Below are 15146 nucleotides of genomic sequence, written 5' to 3'. Positions count from 1 at the left end.
GATGAAAGAGATCCGTAATCACACCGGGCGAAATTATATTTGTTTAAAGCCATCGTCCGGTTGTAAAGTTTCGACGAAACGCGCCGACCTGGCTGACAAGGGACCACGTTAATCGCTTTTTTATCGTTCAGACCCATAGACTGATAAAATTTCACCAATAAAAGTTGAGACACCCTGTACAATTCACATATACAATCTTGTTAAAGGTGTTGGTGTTTGCTGTAATCTGGAATAAGTATTATCATTAAAACTAGTGAAACAAATACAAATAATTAATAATTGGGACCACGTCCAATATCATCGAATACTCGAATAATGATATTTGAATACCCATGAAATATTCGAAATCCAAAATTTAGTCGAATTACCGCGTGTACATTTACTTTCGTTTGAGCTCGTTTGGAACGCGACAGCCTCAAAGGGAGGCACGATACCAAACGTGATGTCGGAGTTCGTACATTTTAAAACATTCACGATAAAACACGCTAACGAATAAGATATACGTTTTTCTCGTTTCTCGTCGGAGCCATGAAATTCAAAGTTTTATTAAATCATTAAAAACAGAACGGTAAAAGTTTAGTGTCGGGATATCTCGACCGTGCGCCCGCTTAGAGTTAATGACGATAATTCACGAAAAAAAGAGCCATAAAATTTAAAGAAGTAAGAACATTCGGGCTCACGGTATTTTCGCGGCGTTGCGCGGCGTATTCCGTCAAACGTTGTAACCTTGGATACTTTTTTTCTTTTTTTTTTTTTTATGTTTTATTCATGAGAAACTCGTTCATTTACAGATTGCATCGCGAGACAGTGAGTCACGTTTTACTATGTTTGTCCCTTTCGGCGGATCTCTGTTGTTTCTGTGCACACGGTCGCCTCTTTTATTAAACATTATACGATAACTCGAAACGGGCTCGCGCATATCGTATTTGTATTCATGGAGATGTCGGAGATTCTCGTTTTATGTAACACTTTGGAACAGCTCAATTTCCAAGCATACGTACCGTCCTTTATTTATCTGATTAGTAATTAACAAATTATGTAATATACGTTCTTTCTCTGTTATTATTTTTTTTTGATATTGAAATAAACAAATAAATAAAAGAAAAAAGGTTCCCCAGGATCCTCAAACCGTAATTAATTAATTCAATTTTAATTTTGAAGTTTCGAGTATTTGAAAATGAAATTAAAATAATAAGTAATTGCAATTCACATTGAAAAATTCATGAACACTTCAGAATAAAACAGACCTTCTGTGGTAAATAATTATTAATAATTAAATAAAGCTCCAATAACTGGAGAGGTATCAGTTGCAGATGTACGGTACAGCATGGACACGTTTGAATCGTTCCATAGGTAAACAGAAAGTAGAATTAACGTTCCCTTGGTACCGCCGCCCACAAATCAAATAAAACATAAAATCTTCCGTAGCGCGGGATATTCGAAACCGTACGATCTCCCATGAGAAAATTTTCTCTAAAACAAAATACGAGGAAAATATTCAGAGCGGTTGGATGAAGTTTACCCCGCGTTTGTGGCCCACCAGAGACTCTCGGTGGATTGTTGTATTAACTTGAGAATTCTTTATTGCGGATGGACAGAACGATGTTTGCTTGTTCACTCGTACTATTTTTATTGTTAAGGGAACGATCGGAATTACGTTATCAGAGGAACTCGACTAGCACTAAAAATAAAATTTTACGTTTCCTAGTTTCGAACATTGTTCTTTTAATTCTTGATAAAAACGATTCATCGCGAACTAATTCTATTCAGCATTTTAATTCCAACAAATTCATAAAATAAGATGGCCATGTCGAAAAATTTAATTTGCGCCAAAAAGAAATAGAACGTGATAAAGTTCATCGAACGAAAATGTACGCGCGAGATGTTCAAAAACGTGCAATCTTTTGCCAGAAAACATTATCGAAAATAAAATATACGCTCGCTAAGAACATGGAGAGTGGTTGGACGTGGCGTCCAGTGTTTGTGATCCATCAGAAACTCGCGGCGAACTGCACGCGTCAATATCAAACAGATTAATATTGAACGTGGGACCCGCTCGTCGGTAATCCTTAAACAAATCTGTCCCCGTGATCGCCGGCAGTTCAAAACCGATTGTGACCCGCACTATCGGCTCATAGTATCAGCCGGCAGAGAATTGACTCCATTTTCCCCATTATGCAGGGTATTTCGTAATATGCGGAACCTACTTCGTTGCCGGCGAGCAGATTAAAACAACGAAGGAAGGCTCGACAAATATTAACACTAAACTTACCGCGACCGGTCATATGACCGTTTTAAAAATTTCGATTAGAATTTCTAACACACAATATTATTTTAACGCCATTTAACTTCACGACTTTTCTTATAAAATACGTACAATGAATTTTACAATATTCACATCTATTCTTATTGTTTGTTTTCATCTGACCGGTCGAATGCTGTATATTTGAACTGGACAAAATTTGGTATCAAATTCTGGTTAGCCTCGTATAACAAAGACGAAAGGAGAGAATCTTCAGTTTCCACTGTTTTAGAACAGTCTTACAACGCGTATTAAAATAGTTAAATCGTTACACAATTATTTAATTTCCACTATCTTTCGGTCCGTCTTACGTACAATAGCCTATTAACGTGTATTAAAAATCACAAAACTTTAGAGGCGTGCAGTTTCTGAACTACTAAAGTTTTATTAATAATTAAGCCATCGTTAGCAGTGGCAAGGGCTCCCCTTTAAAATGGTTTTTGAATTTTGTCGATCGGACTTTCCGTTTTCGAGATATCGTAATTTATGTAAAAGGTAATTTTTCTTAATTCGACTGTCTCTGTCTCCGTCTGACGCGTCGCCCCGGACCTCTCTTTCTCGTACGTGACTCGTGACCGAGTGGTCGCGTGACCTACTTACTACGAGCACGTGCGGTCAACGACCTTGAGAAGGCCGTAGTAAGAATGTAAACAAACGCTTCGGACCCGGAACTAGCCACCGCATCGACTTGAAACTAAAATCGCTATATCTCCGGAACTAATAAAGCTATCGACTCGTACAAACGCTCATTTTAAAGGGCATTTCATCCCCTATCCAATGACTATACCAACTACTATAATTTATGCTGTCTTCCATGTTTATTTTGAAGTTTATTTTGACTCTAAATATCCAAAGAAGTGTCAGCAATTCCTACTGATCGTACGACTAGTGTACGATAAAACTGTATCATAAATTGTTTATTTGATTGAAAATTAATTTAAATTTAAATACAGGATGTTTGTGTAATTACTAGCCAGTACTTTTTTTTAAATAATTGTTTTCTCTAGAACTAACTACGGTATCCACTTGGAACAAAATTCGTTTTCAAGGGCGTTTCATCTTCTATCGGATGAAAATTAAAAAATTTTTTGGCGTAAAAGAGAAGGATATAAAACAACTTTCTGTTCATATAATGGAAAAATGATAAGTACGTTGCCTCGTAAATGAGGAAAAGAAAGACTGGTCGTTTGACTGGTCATGTTAGGAATGAGTATACGTGAAATGCCGGTAGGTTTAGTGTTAATTGTAAACTCATCTATTACGATACATTCTTAACTCCTTGATATTCCTCAATAATAGTAGTGATGTAATCTCTACGACATCCAAAGAGACAAATTGATTCAGAATCAAACTAAAACGATTATTGTCCCTTAACATATTGGGTTGGCTAAAAAGTATGTGCAGATTTTTACAAATGAAATAAAAAAGGAAACAGTGAGGTGCAAACCTGTAAAATTTTCATTATTAACTTGAATAAATGTCTCATCACTAAAAAAAAAGTCAGCTATACTAAGCGATTCGTTCAAACATATCTTAGTGTCCGAATATTTTCGTGGATCTCACTACGTATATAGAGATCTTATTTAAGCTGAAATAGACCTCCTCAGAGGTTTCAAATGCTGAAATAAAAAGGAAAGAGACGCATAACACGTCGATGTCTCACAGGCTTGAGAACAAAAACATACTTGGCCGCTGTTGACAAGCGGGAAAGCCAGTTCCAAGAACTGCCGGGAGACACCAATTCTCTAAACTCTGTTTACAACACTCAGAGTTTATTTCAACGACTTTGACCGATCATGCTCGAAACCGAGTCACCCAGGACGAGGAATATCGGGGAGTAGGGGAAGGTTCGAGCCTCTACCTGGCTTCCCTAGTCTCTAGGCCTCAGTCTCGCGTTGTTCCCACGATTAATCATTCGCAAACCAAGTACAATTCACGGTACCAGTGTTGTTTCGGCGATAGGCGCGCCAGAGCGTCTCATCAGGGGCGATTTCTATGCCAAAGAACCCCTCCATCGCGGGATGAGGTTCGAGGGTCGTACGGTGGCCTTCCTCAGGGTTACGTCAACAGTTCCGAAATTCGACGATAAATTTCTTATCGATACGGGCGGCTATTAGCTCAAAGAACGCTTACGCGGCAGTTCCCGGTCGCCCGGTATCAGCATGTAAATTTTAAACGGAAACTTCCGCGTCGCAGGTGCGCGTCCCGTCTCCCCCTTATCTCGTCTCCCGATTAAGCTTCAGCCACGGTTCTAAATTATCGATCCCGGGTAACTGCCACGCAGATTCGTTATCCGGCCCGCAACGGGCGTTTCGACGCTGGTCGTCGTCGTCGTTGTCGCCGTCGACGTGAACACGAACACAAACACGAACGGAGGGGGATATGGACTCACGTTATGCTGCCAGGAGACCTTGTACACCCAGGGATTGGACTTGATGTTGCACTCGAAGTAGACGTCGGTGCCCTCGCGGATTGCGCTCAAGTTCAAATTGCTCCCAAGCTCGAGCGTAACCACTGGCTTGTCTGAAAGTTTAACGGTACAGGCGTGTAAGAAATGGTCAAAGGTTTTGCCCGCGTGCTGCCTGCCTACAGCGTGCAAGAAAACATAGTTATCGCGTGCACGTGGTTCTTAGCGCGTGTGGCGATTTTACGCGATTTTACGCGAGTGTCGATCAGCGAACGTGGACTTGAGCAGATCACAGATTTCTTCGAGGGAAGAGATTCAGATATGTATGTACGATTCTTTGATTCGAAATAAACGTATGAAGTTTTCTTTTTGTGGACGCGAATAAAACCGACGGAACTTTCCGCCGTGCAGTCGGCGTGTTAATAATTATTATACGTATGTACGAGCAGAGTTTGCATGGTAAACAATCGCCACTGGCCAACATTCTCAACGCAAACAATTTAAATTCCCACTACCACGCGATACGATATTGCCCGGACCGACAACAACAAAATCAATTGTGCTCGTTAATCCTTCTTGGCCGGTTCCCTCCGGCAATCTGTTCGGGATCAGAAAGCTAAACCAAACTGGACCAACGTTTCCCTGGTTTAATCGCGCAACGTATCCACGGCCGCGATTCATTCAAGGATGAACGTTCCGATGCCGCGAGACCGGCGGGATATCAATAATTTCGCCGCAAAGTCCACACACTGGTCATCCTAAGTCAAGTATCGTGGGCTAAGGTACACCTCGACAAGCTCGTTATTATGGACAGGCGAAATAGGGCTTCGCAAAATTTACGCGCGGAAACTAAGATAAATGTCCTAATGAACCTCTAACTATTCCGACATGCGTGTTGTTTCCGGCAACGCGAAAGTTTAGCTGAAAGGAGCCCACTTCTCCATGGGCTTTTAGATTTGATTAGAAATACAGATACATAATAGAATTTCTGGAGAAAAATTAATAATTGAGTATTTCAAGTGAAACTTTTTCCATTGCGTTGGCATTTTAAGTTGTTTCAAAGGGCAGTTTGATCCCTTTAAAATGCTTTGTCAGTGTTTGAAACATGTTCTGAATTTTCTGGTTGGATAATTTCCCTTGTTAGTCAATTTCGATGAACACGTTCGAGCTATGCGCCCTTTATATATACAATGCTATAGGGGGTAGGTGGTGAAATTTTTTGGCAAAATTAAAAAATTTCAAATCGTTCTGGAAAAATTATTTTTGGTCACAGAGGTCGATTACAATCATGTTTGGTCAATAGACATACTCCTGAAATCTTACCTATTTTCGAGAAAAAAATTCAATAAGTAGATAAATTTTTCGACAAAATTAAAACATTTCAAATCATTCTAAAAAAATTATTTTTAGTTGCAGGGGTCGATTACAATCATTTTTGGTTAATAGACATACCCCTGAATTTCTACCCACTTTCGAGACAAAAATTGAATACGTAGATAAATTTTTCGGCAAAATTGAAAATTTTCAAATCGTTCTAAAAAAAATTATTTTTAGTTGCAGGGATCAATTACAATCATTTTTGGTCAATAGACATACCATCGAAATCCCATGCACTTTCGAGAAAAAAATTCTTTACCGAAAATATAATGTGTAGCCAGAAATGTTCTGTAATTTTATTTTCTATCTCACTTTCTCTTTTGTTCATTTCGATAAATACCCAAATTAGTTTTAAAACGATACACATACATAATAGAATTTTGGGAGAAAGTTAATAATTATGTATTTAAGTTGAAACTTTTATTCACCATTTCAAGTTGTTTCGAGGGGTACTTTGATCCCTTTAAAATGGTTTTTCAGCGTTTAAACAATTTTCTGTATTTCCTGGTTCGATAATTTCCCTTGTCAGTAAATTTCAACGTATACGTTCCTTCATAGGTAAAATGCTATAGTGATTTTAACGTCCAGTCTACGAAGTGCTCGTATATTCGATAAATACCCAATTAATTTTTAAAAAATACAGACACATAGAATTTCTGGAGAAACATTAATAATCGAGTGTTTAAGGTTTGGTTTTAATTTCTTTCTACATTGCATTACAATTTTAAGTTGTGTTGGGGGTAGTTTGATCCCTTTAAAATGTTTTACAGCGTCTAAACATTTTGAGAATTTTCTCTGTTATTCAATTTTAACGAACATGTTCGAGCTTTGCGTAAAATACTATAGTGATTTCAGTGTCGAATCTGCAAAGTGCACGTATATTCGATAAATACTCAAATTCATTTTATTTTTTAACAGAGCCTCGCATGACAAAATGTCAATTTTCCATACATTTCGTCACTTGTAACGTCAATAAAAGATTACTATAAATAGAAAATTGATCCATAACACCGGAATAGCATCGAAACAGGCTGGTGAGCAATTCGCGTTCGAATTTTCAAATATTAAGGTCCCCGAAAAAAGGTACCTCGACAAACGTGTTAAAACGGTTAAAATAATGACAAAGTCGCGCAGAACTAACGTCTCCGGCTAAACTAACGCTACCAACCCCCCAAGGGATCTCTTCTTTGTTGTCGAGTTACACCTACAAATATCGCGACACCCGCCCCCGGACTCATCCCCGTCGCGGCTATATAACGAATACGGGTGTTATGCAGACCTCCCGTTCCTGCCACGGTTGCTGGAGATTAACGCCGTGATTTTACTGTCCAATATAAAAGTTTTTCCCCCGTCCCAGGGCGGCGAAGAGCAGAGGGAGAACCACGCCGCGAAACGGGAGAGCGAACGAGAGGGAGAGGACTGGAGATCAGCTCAGCTCCACGGAAATTAATGGTACATGCCGATCCACGGCTAAAGATTCTCTCGTTTTCTCGATTTTCTTCTTTCCGTTCGTCCGGTTCGCTCTCTCGTTCCCGTTGCCCGGTCGATGCTTCCCATCTCTCTCTCTCCCGGCCTTGTTCCACGATCCCATCGGTCCGTTTCGCTCGTTTTTTCCACTAGAGTTTCGCGCTGCCCCTGGAAGTACGATTCCGTGCCTTTCGTGTCTCTCTCTCTCTCTTTCTCTCTGTCTCTCGCGGTGGCAAAAATCTCTTCCTCCGTCCCTCTCGTTTTCGCGTTTTTTTCCATTAGCCGCGTCGGGCGGTAATTTCAGACAGAGAAAGAGGGAGAAAATAGCGAGGCAGGAAGAAGGAACGGACGGGGGCGGAAGAACAGGGAAAAATTTACTCGTTATTGCAGGCACGAATCTTGCGGCGGAATTATCGGATTTGTCCGGTGGACTCGTATTACCAGCAGCGTTTCGGTACGGGGGGAGGGAGGGAGGGCGAGAGAAATCATAAGCAAGACTCCGGGGGCCGGCGAACGTCGTGAATCGATATTGCGGCTGCTCTCTTTCGCGGCTCTTGTTTTTCCCCCCCTTTTTTCTATCTCTCTCTTCGCTCTTTTTTTTTTTGCTCCCATCGTCCGCCTCCCAACGTTCGATTTTCAGCGGAGGAACGATATCGAACGGTCACGGGAGAGCGGATTTCTTGCTAATAGCGAGGCGGAGATCGAGCGTGAAGCCAATACGCGGTTCCCGGGGGCTGACAGAATCCACCGGCTGAAAAAATTCCGACCCTCGACCGAGACCTCCATCCCACCCCCACCTTCTTCCGCGAAGGGCGATGCGAGTTTCAATTTGAAACCAAACGAGCGCGTCCTTCCGCGACGGGAGTTCCGGACCTTCGCGTCCGGTGCGGATTTGGTAGGTGCAATTTGAAACGGATCTGTCGGAGCGGACAGTAGTACCTCGCTTCGTGGCGAAAAATTGGCCCTGTTAGAATGAATTCTGGTTCGAGACGAGCTCCAGTTGGTCGCCTATCTTTTCGATGCCACAGTGTATCGAGTATATTGATATGTTAGTCATATTTATACATTGCAACGTATTTTCAACGTAATTTTCAACGTAAAATAATTAAGACAAATGTTGAAATACGCGACATCTTCTCACCTGTGAAGGCGACACCTGTTACATAGTCGATAAAGTAGAACGAAAACAATATGTATAAAGAGATGCTCCAACTCTGTTTAAGCGAATTATCTCAAGTTCACGTAGAAGGTGTGCACAAGAAAACACGTGTCTCATTATACTGTATTATATATTCGCTTTTAATTCTGTTAAACTTCTCCTCGGTATATTCAATAAATAAAAGGGTGTTGGTTATTTCTTCCTACGTAATTATCTGCCAAGAATAATAAATAAGTAAATATAATACAGACGAAACAGACTACATATATTTTGAAATACAGGTAGCCCTCCTACAACACAACGTCCTATAACACGGTTTCGCTATAACACGATTCATAAATTGCGAGAACCCTCCTACAACACGGCATCTTATAACACGATAAGAAAATTGCGAAAACCTTTGTACAACACTGTACTTCTACAGCACTGGATAACATGATTTTTGTGTAATATATTTGAAAACTAAATTACCTTAAAATAATGAACTCTAGTGGCTTTACATGAAAATATATAAACAAATTACAATTTATTAAATTAAGGTTGATTTAAATTAAAATAATACTTTTTGTTTTGTGTTATACATATATTTTTCATAAAAATTAAGTTGCTTATGTAGAATTAAAAAAAAATATATATTTTTAATAAGTTTTCGGAAACTCCCCTTTCTGTACTGGCTCTAAGTCTCATATAACACGGTTTCACAGAACACGACATTTTCTAGGAACCTATCTACCGTGTTATAGGAGGGTTACCTGTACATTTAAATGTAAATAAATAACAAGCAGATAAAACATTCACAAAGAAATAAAATTCATTGTTTAAATGGTTTGTAGTGATAACTTTGTTATTAGTTATTATTGCTTACCGATTTTGAGAACAAATTACCTCAAAAAAGAGGACTCGGAAGCAGATCAAATAGATACCAATTCGAAGTATATAAAAAGGATGAAATTTAGTTCAAAAATGAATTATGATAAAAAAGTAATATGATTAGAATCATTGGAACTTATCCATATCTTTACACGTGAGAATTTTGGATCATTAAAACTAAAGCAGACCACTTTAAAAATAATAACTTGCTATTTATTAACTATTCAGGCTTGTGTGATTTTTCTACGTTTTTGAACATAATTATTAACCTCAATTTATGTTACCAAGTTACGACGTTTACGTATTAGAGGAGTGTTTACTATCAATCTCATGAAATAAAATACAAAATTAAAACATTTTTATTTTTAATCGATGAGAAAAAATGAATCGTAATAATGTATGTATGCATGTACTAGCTTAAATATTACCAAACGTAAAATGTCTGATTTTTGAGAGCTTGGAATTGAGAAGTTTGGATTCTCTAACAATACTTTCCTTTATAGAAGCAATATTCTCTTCAGCTTTGTGTACTACGATCAACAGTCGAAGTGCTGGTAAATTTTTCCATTAAATCTCTTTCAAGATAGAGTTTAACTTCTGTCACAATGCAATATTTTGCCCAACATTAACTAATCGTTAAGATGGTGTATTTTGCTTTTCTATCAACGGAGTATTATCGAGTTTCGTTTATCAGTATAGGTTCCAACCGAGTTAAACGATGGACAAAATGAACTGTCCAATCCTCCGAGTTAATAGGAAATAACGCTTCATTGGGTCAGATTTCACATGGTTCATTTGGTATCAATTGCATCGTGAGAGTCGTACTAACATCCTCTCGTGTTCGCTTTATCCGTTTCGTTGGTCACTGACGATCCCCAAAATTTCGTTTCTGCCCGCTATGAAAACTGGAAAGAATTCGTTTGTTCGTTACACGTTTCGCGCCCGGATCGCCACGGGAGCGTATGGTCCAGTGGTTTTTTATATGAACCGTAATCGGCTGCGCGAACTTTGTATTTTGAAACGTGGCGTCGAGGATCGTCGAACTCGTCTCGAAAAACCATTGTTACGTATCGGTAAAACAATCATTAAAGTGTTAAAAAGGACTCATTAATATGACCTTATTGATCTCAGAATTTCTCAAAAGTCAAACTAATATAGACCACTTTCACATTTAGAAAGAAACAATTTTATATGCCTTCTTTATCAGAAAAAAACAAATGATTCATTTTCTATTTAAAAGAATAAAAATGAATAGAATAAATTTAGTCCATATAAAATAGATTAATTTTTATGTCTATCCCAAAAGATAAGATTAAAATCTAATAATTAAACTTCAGGTTATCAAATTTGATGCATTCATTCTAAAGCATATAATTTTAGTCAAGCATACACGTTTTAACTAAATTTCTCTAAATTTTGTTATATAAGAAAACATTGTATTAATAAAGGATACGTATATAAGGAAATACAGAGAAAGGTGAAGAAATGTGCATAAAAATATCAGGTTATTTTGCAAAGACACGAAGAAGTTTGTTCCACCGAAGCGTAACATGTTCCATTTCTCCGACAAAAAGTTCTCTTGGCTGCTTACGGAGCCGGAGCTGCGTCGTTCGACTTGTGCAGTGACTTTTTGCCCCCGTTAAATCGTTCGTGTTTGAATATTTCTTTGGTCGAAACAGCGCGCCCCATACCCGATAATCATCCTTCTGTAATTGTCTGCTGCGCCAATATTCTCGCAGCACTCAAGAGTCCGACGACGGTTCGCCGTTCTTTCAATATGCTGTCTTCCACCGGGACAGCCGTCTTGGCAACTAACCAGAAGACTATAAACTGAACAGAAATACTTGGATCCCGGGCGGCGGTGATGCCAAATATTTAAAGTAAAATTCCTCGATGTACGCGTCTGTTCCGTCCGTGTCACGCGGCTCTTTTCACGTTTGCGTCTTTTCCTATTGAACGATTCTGCTGTTTTTTTGCCATTTCGATGCCCCGTAAAGGGACAGCTTTACGTTTAAGAAAGTTCACGTCGAATCCCCTTTCGCGTATTGTAAGAATGCATCCGTTCCTATTCGCGTTATTTCGACGATAGAAGAAGAATGCATTGAGTCAATCTCGATTCAAAGGGGCAAATATTATAATATAATAACAAAGGGAAATATCCCACCAGTTAAAGATTAACGTCTAAAAATTAAATGCCACGTCGTCAAATTCCTCCAAAATGACCAAATGCACTTAATGCATTAATTTTATTTAAAGGTTGTTTCGGGAAAAGATTCTCAAGTACACCTTGAGTCGTTGGTTTAGAAATTTTGAAGGGTCCCGAAAGAAGTAATTAAAATTTTAATTAAACCGAATAAACTTAAACGGGAAAATTGACTCGAAGAATAGACGCTCTCGACACGCGTTTCACATTAAGCCCCGGCGCTCGTCGTCGCCGCGGAAACTTCGAAAACCTATTTCGGCCCCGTGGCGCGAAACAATCGCTCCTAGACGCGCTATCTATCGATTACGCGAATTAAATTACGTTCCGTGCGGCCTCGTAATAAATCGCTCATCAACCATATTTCATTTTTATTGGACAGCGGCGCGGCCGGTTTCTACCCGCGGACGAGACGCCGCGAAAACGGAACAAAAAATACACGCGATCGGGGATTTCGAAATTCCGACCGTCAGAAAACCAATCGGACCGATTTACCTCTGTTACGCAAAATCGATCGAATCTTCGTGTCTTTGCAAAATTTCGAGACAATTTTGTTTCACCCTTATATCCTCTGGAACAACTGTTTGTTGCGAATTATTATTTATTTCAAAATTGAATGATTTCAAATTGAAAACAAAATGACTTGCAAGGGAAAACACCCAACCAGGAAATTCAGAAGATTATAAAACTTTTTTAAGCACTATTTTTATTGTCCAAAGTCGCCCTAAAATTCCTTTATTTTATAATTTCATTTTGTAACCTATGAACAGTATAGAATTATTAACTGTTTATCAAGAAAATGTTAATTTGTTTTTAAACTCTGAACTTATACTTTTCCTTTAAAAAGTACACCTGAAAACACCTTTCAGCTTAAGAATTTTTTTAAAAACAGTTCTTGTGGAACAGATTAGATATTTCAGGCTTTTTATAATGAAAGTTTCGTGGAAACGATCTTGCAGAAATTTTATTAGGCAAAGTTTCATTAAACAAATAACAGTAATAATACAATTATAGTAAAACAGGACTTTCGAAACCGATAAAGACTTCCAAAGCGTATCGAGAGCTTTCGATCGACGCAAACAAGAATATTTGTGCTCGTTGCGCCAAGGACTTTTATTTATACTTATAAATTTGATCGAAACTAGAACTTATATTTTCAAGCACTTTTGTTTATCCGTTCTCATAGAAACTTATAATGTGAAAACTTTTACCATAAAAGTTGCGTTTCGATTGTTCGAACGGAATCTATTGAAAAAGTCCCGTAACTGTTTCGACCCCCGGCTTCCAGTCGTTAAGCTCCGATGATTACTGCATTTTTTATACACGGTGTTCGGCCACCCCTGGGAAAAATTTAAATGGGAGATTCTGGAGACCAAAACAAGACGAAAATCAAGGATACCAATTTGCTGATTGAGGCTTCGTTAAAAAGTTATTAAAAATTTACATTAAAAAATTTCAAATCGTTCTGAGAAAATTATTTTCAGTTGGGAGGGTCTATTGCAATCATTTTTGGTGAATAGACATACCCACGAAATCCTACGCACTGTCGAGGAAAAAATTCTTTACCGAAAATACAATGTCTGACCATACATTGATCGATTCCCCTGAAATTCGACAAAATTGAGAAGTTTCAAATCGTTCTGGAAAAATTATTTTTGGTTGCAGGGGTCAATTACAATTATTTTTGGTGAATAGCCATACCCCCGAAATCCTGCCCACTTTCGAGAAAAAAATTCGAGTAGGTGTGAAATTTTTCGGCTGAAAAAAAAATATTCAAATCGTTCTAAAAAAATTATTTTCGGTTGCAGGGATCAATTACAATGATTTTTGGTCAATAGATATACCCTCGAATTCTTAGACACTTTTGAGAAAAAAATTCGTGTAGGTGGACAAATTTTATTAATAATTTGTTGAATAACTTTTTAACGAAGCCTCAATCAACAATTTACTATTCTTGATTTTCGTCTTATTTTGGCCTCCAGAATCTCTCATTAAAATTTTCCCAGGGGTGGCGGAACACCCTGTGTATAATACTATTTGCTTTCCATGCTTTGGAAAACACTGGTCCGTTCGATCAATTTTCTGCGTCTCGTGCACGACTATCGATTCGAAGGGTAAACGAGAAAAAGGTGCACGAGAGACTCGAACGTTCTCAAAGACACGGGCGACAAAACGTCGAAGAGCTTATTCTATTTACGTTGTCGGTTGTTCGGCCACCTGTCGTCGAGACGTTCCCGTGTTTCGTCGCGAACGGTGGCTTTACATTTATATGAAACCCCGTAGGGGAGAACACTTACAGAGTATGACGAGCTTCCATTCGTCCTGCATCTCGGAATCCGGGATATCCGGCACGCTACCGCGGCAGGAGAGGAACTTGCCAGCGTCCTCGATGCTTGGCACGAAGGTGAGAGTGCTCGTGGTGACGTTGTTGTCGGGGCTCGTCTGCGGGATAGCTTTCATGAATTTAAAACAGTTTACCGAACGGTTCGGTAATCAGACTGGGGGCCGCAGAAAAAACAAAAAGCCATCTCCTGCGTCGCGACGCCGCGCCAGGAAGTCAATCCTCCGGAGCTGATCGCGGAGATGAACGAAATTCTTATCTATAATACATCGAGCTACGAAATTATTCGTACCAGCGTATTCTATATTATTTCACTGAATTTTAGAAACGGTCATATCATCTCTTTTATTATTTCTACTGTTTTTTCCCTTATATATTACTTCTTTTTGCGTTAAAAATAACTGTATAATATATGTCAATGTAATTATTTGAAAATTTATTAGTTCGTTTTTTTTTAAATGATTTAGAGGAAAGTTGAGTAAAATAATTCAGTTGAGATTTAGAGTCCAAGAGTTGAAGGGAGTTTCTATAATAATAATAGAATGTAGATATGAATACACTAATTGGGAATAGCAAATGTTCATATCAACTAGATGATTTTTAGGAAAATATCAGATAATGACTTTTAACTAGATAGAAAAATAAAGAAGCCTCTGACTAGTTTATTTTGTTATTCGAAAAGAAGCAAAAAAATTGTAATTTTCACAAGGAACGAATGCCTCATATATCCATTACTGTTTAGCCGTCTAATCGAAATTGTAAATAGTAAATTATAATTAGTAATTATAATAGTTATTTGAACAACTGTCTGTTCGTTATGTTTGACTCGAATAAAAATTTCGCTCATCTCTGATCGATCAAGCGGGGACGCCCGCGTCGCGGAGATTTCCCGCAAAATATCGAAGAATTGACTCGACAGAAGCGAGAAATATTATGATAAAGAAGGTTTTTTCACCCCCATCGTCTTCGGATAATTAAGTTTCCCGCCTCGAGGGCGGAATCTGTTCTCCGACATAATGCCGT

At 38.5% G+C, this 15146-nt stretch overlaps 1 protein-coding gene across 1 annotated transcript in view; it reads right to left on the bottom strand.

Annotated features, from left to right (window-relative positions):
- LOC122400690 (nephrin-like) overlaps positions 1 to 15146 on the bottom strand; it is a 109696-nt gene that overhangs the window by 59336 nt on the left and 35214 nt on the right. The window contains exons 6-7 of the mRNA XM_043402273.1: positions 14080 to 14224; positions 4695 to 4825 (exon numbers count right to left, since the gene is read on the bottom strand). Of these exons, the coding sequence (XP_043258208.1) occupies positions 4695 to 4825; positions 14080 to 14224 (276 nt within the window). The remainder of the gene's footprint in view (positions 1 to 4694; positions 4826 to 14079; positions 14225 to 15146) is intronic.

The sequence above is a fragment of the Colletes gigas genome, unplaced genomic scaffold (genome assembly GCF_013123115.1).
Source record: "Colletes gigas isolate AHSC1104 unplaced genomic scaffold, ASM1312311v1 Colletes_gigas_Sc00019, whole genome shotgun sequence".
Classification (NCBI taxonomy): domain Eukaryota; kingdom Metazoa; phylum Arthropoda; class Insecta; order Hymenoptera; family Colletidae; genus Colletes; species Colletes gigas.
This window is presented reverse-complemented; position numbering and strand designations above follow the sequence as displayed.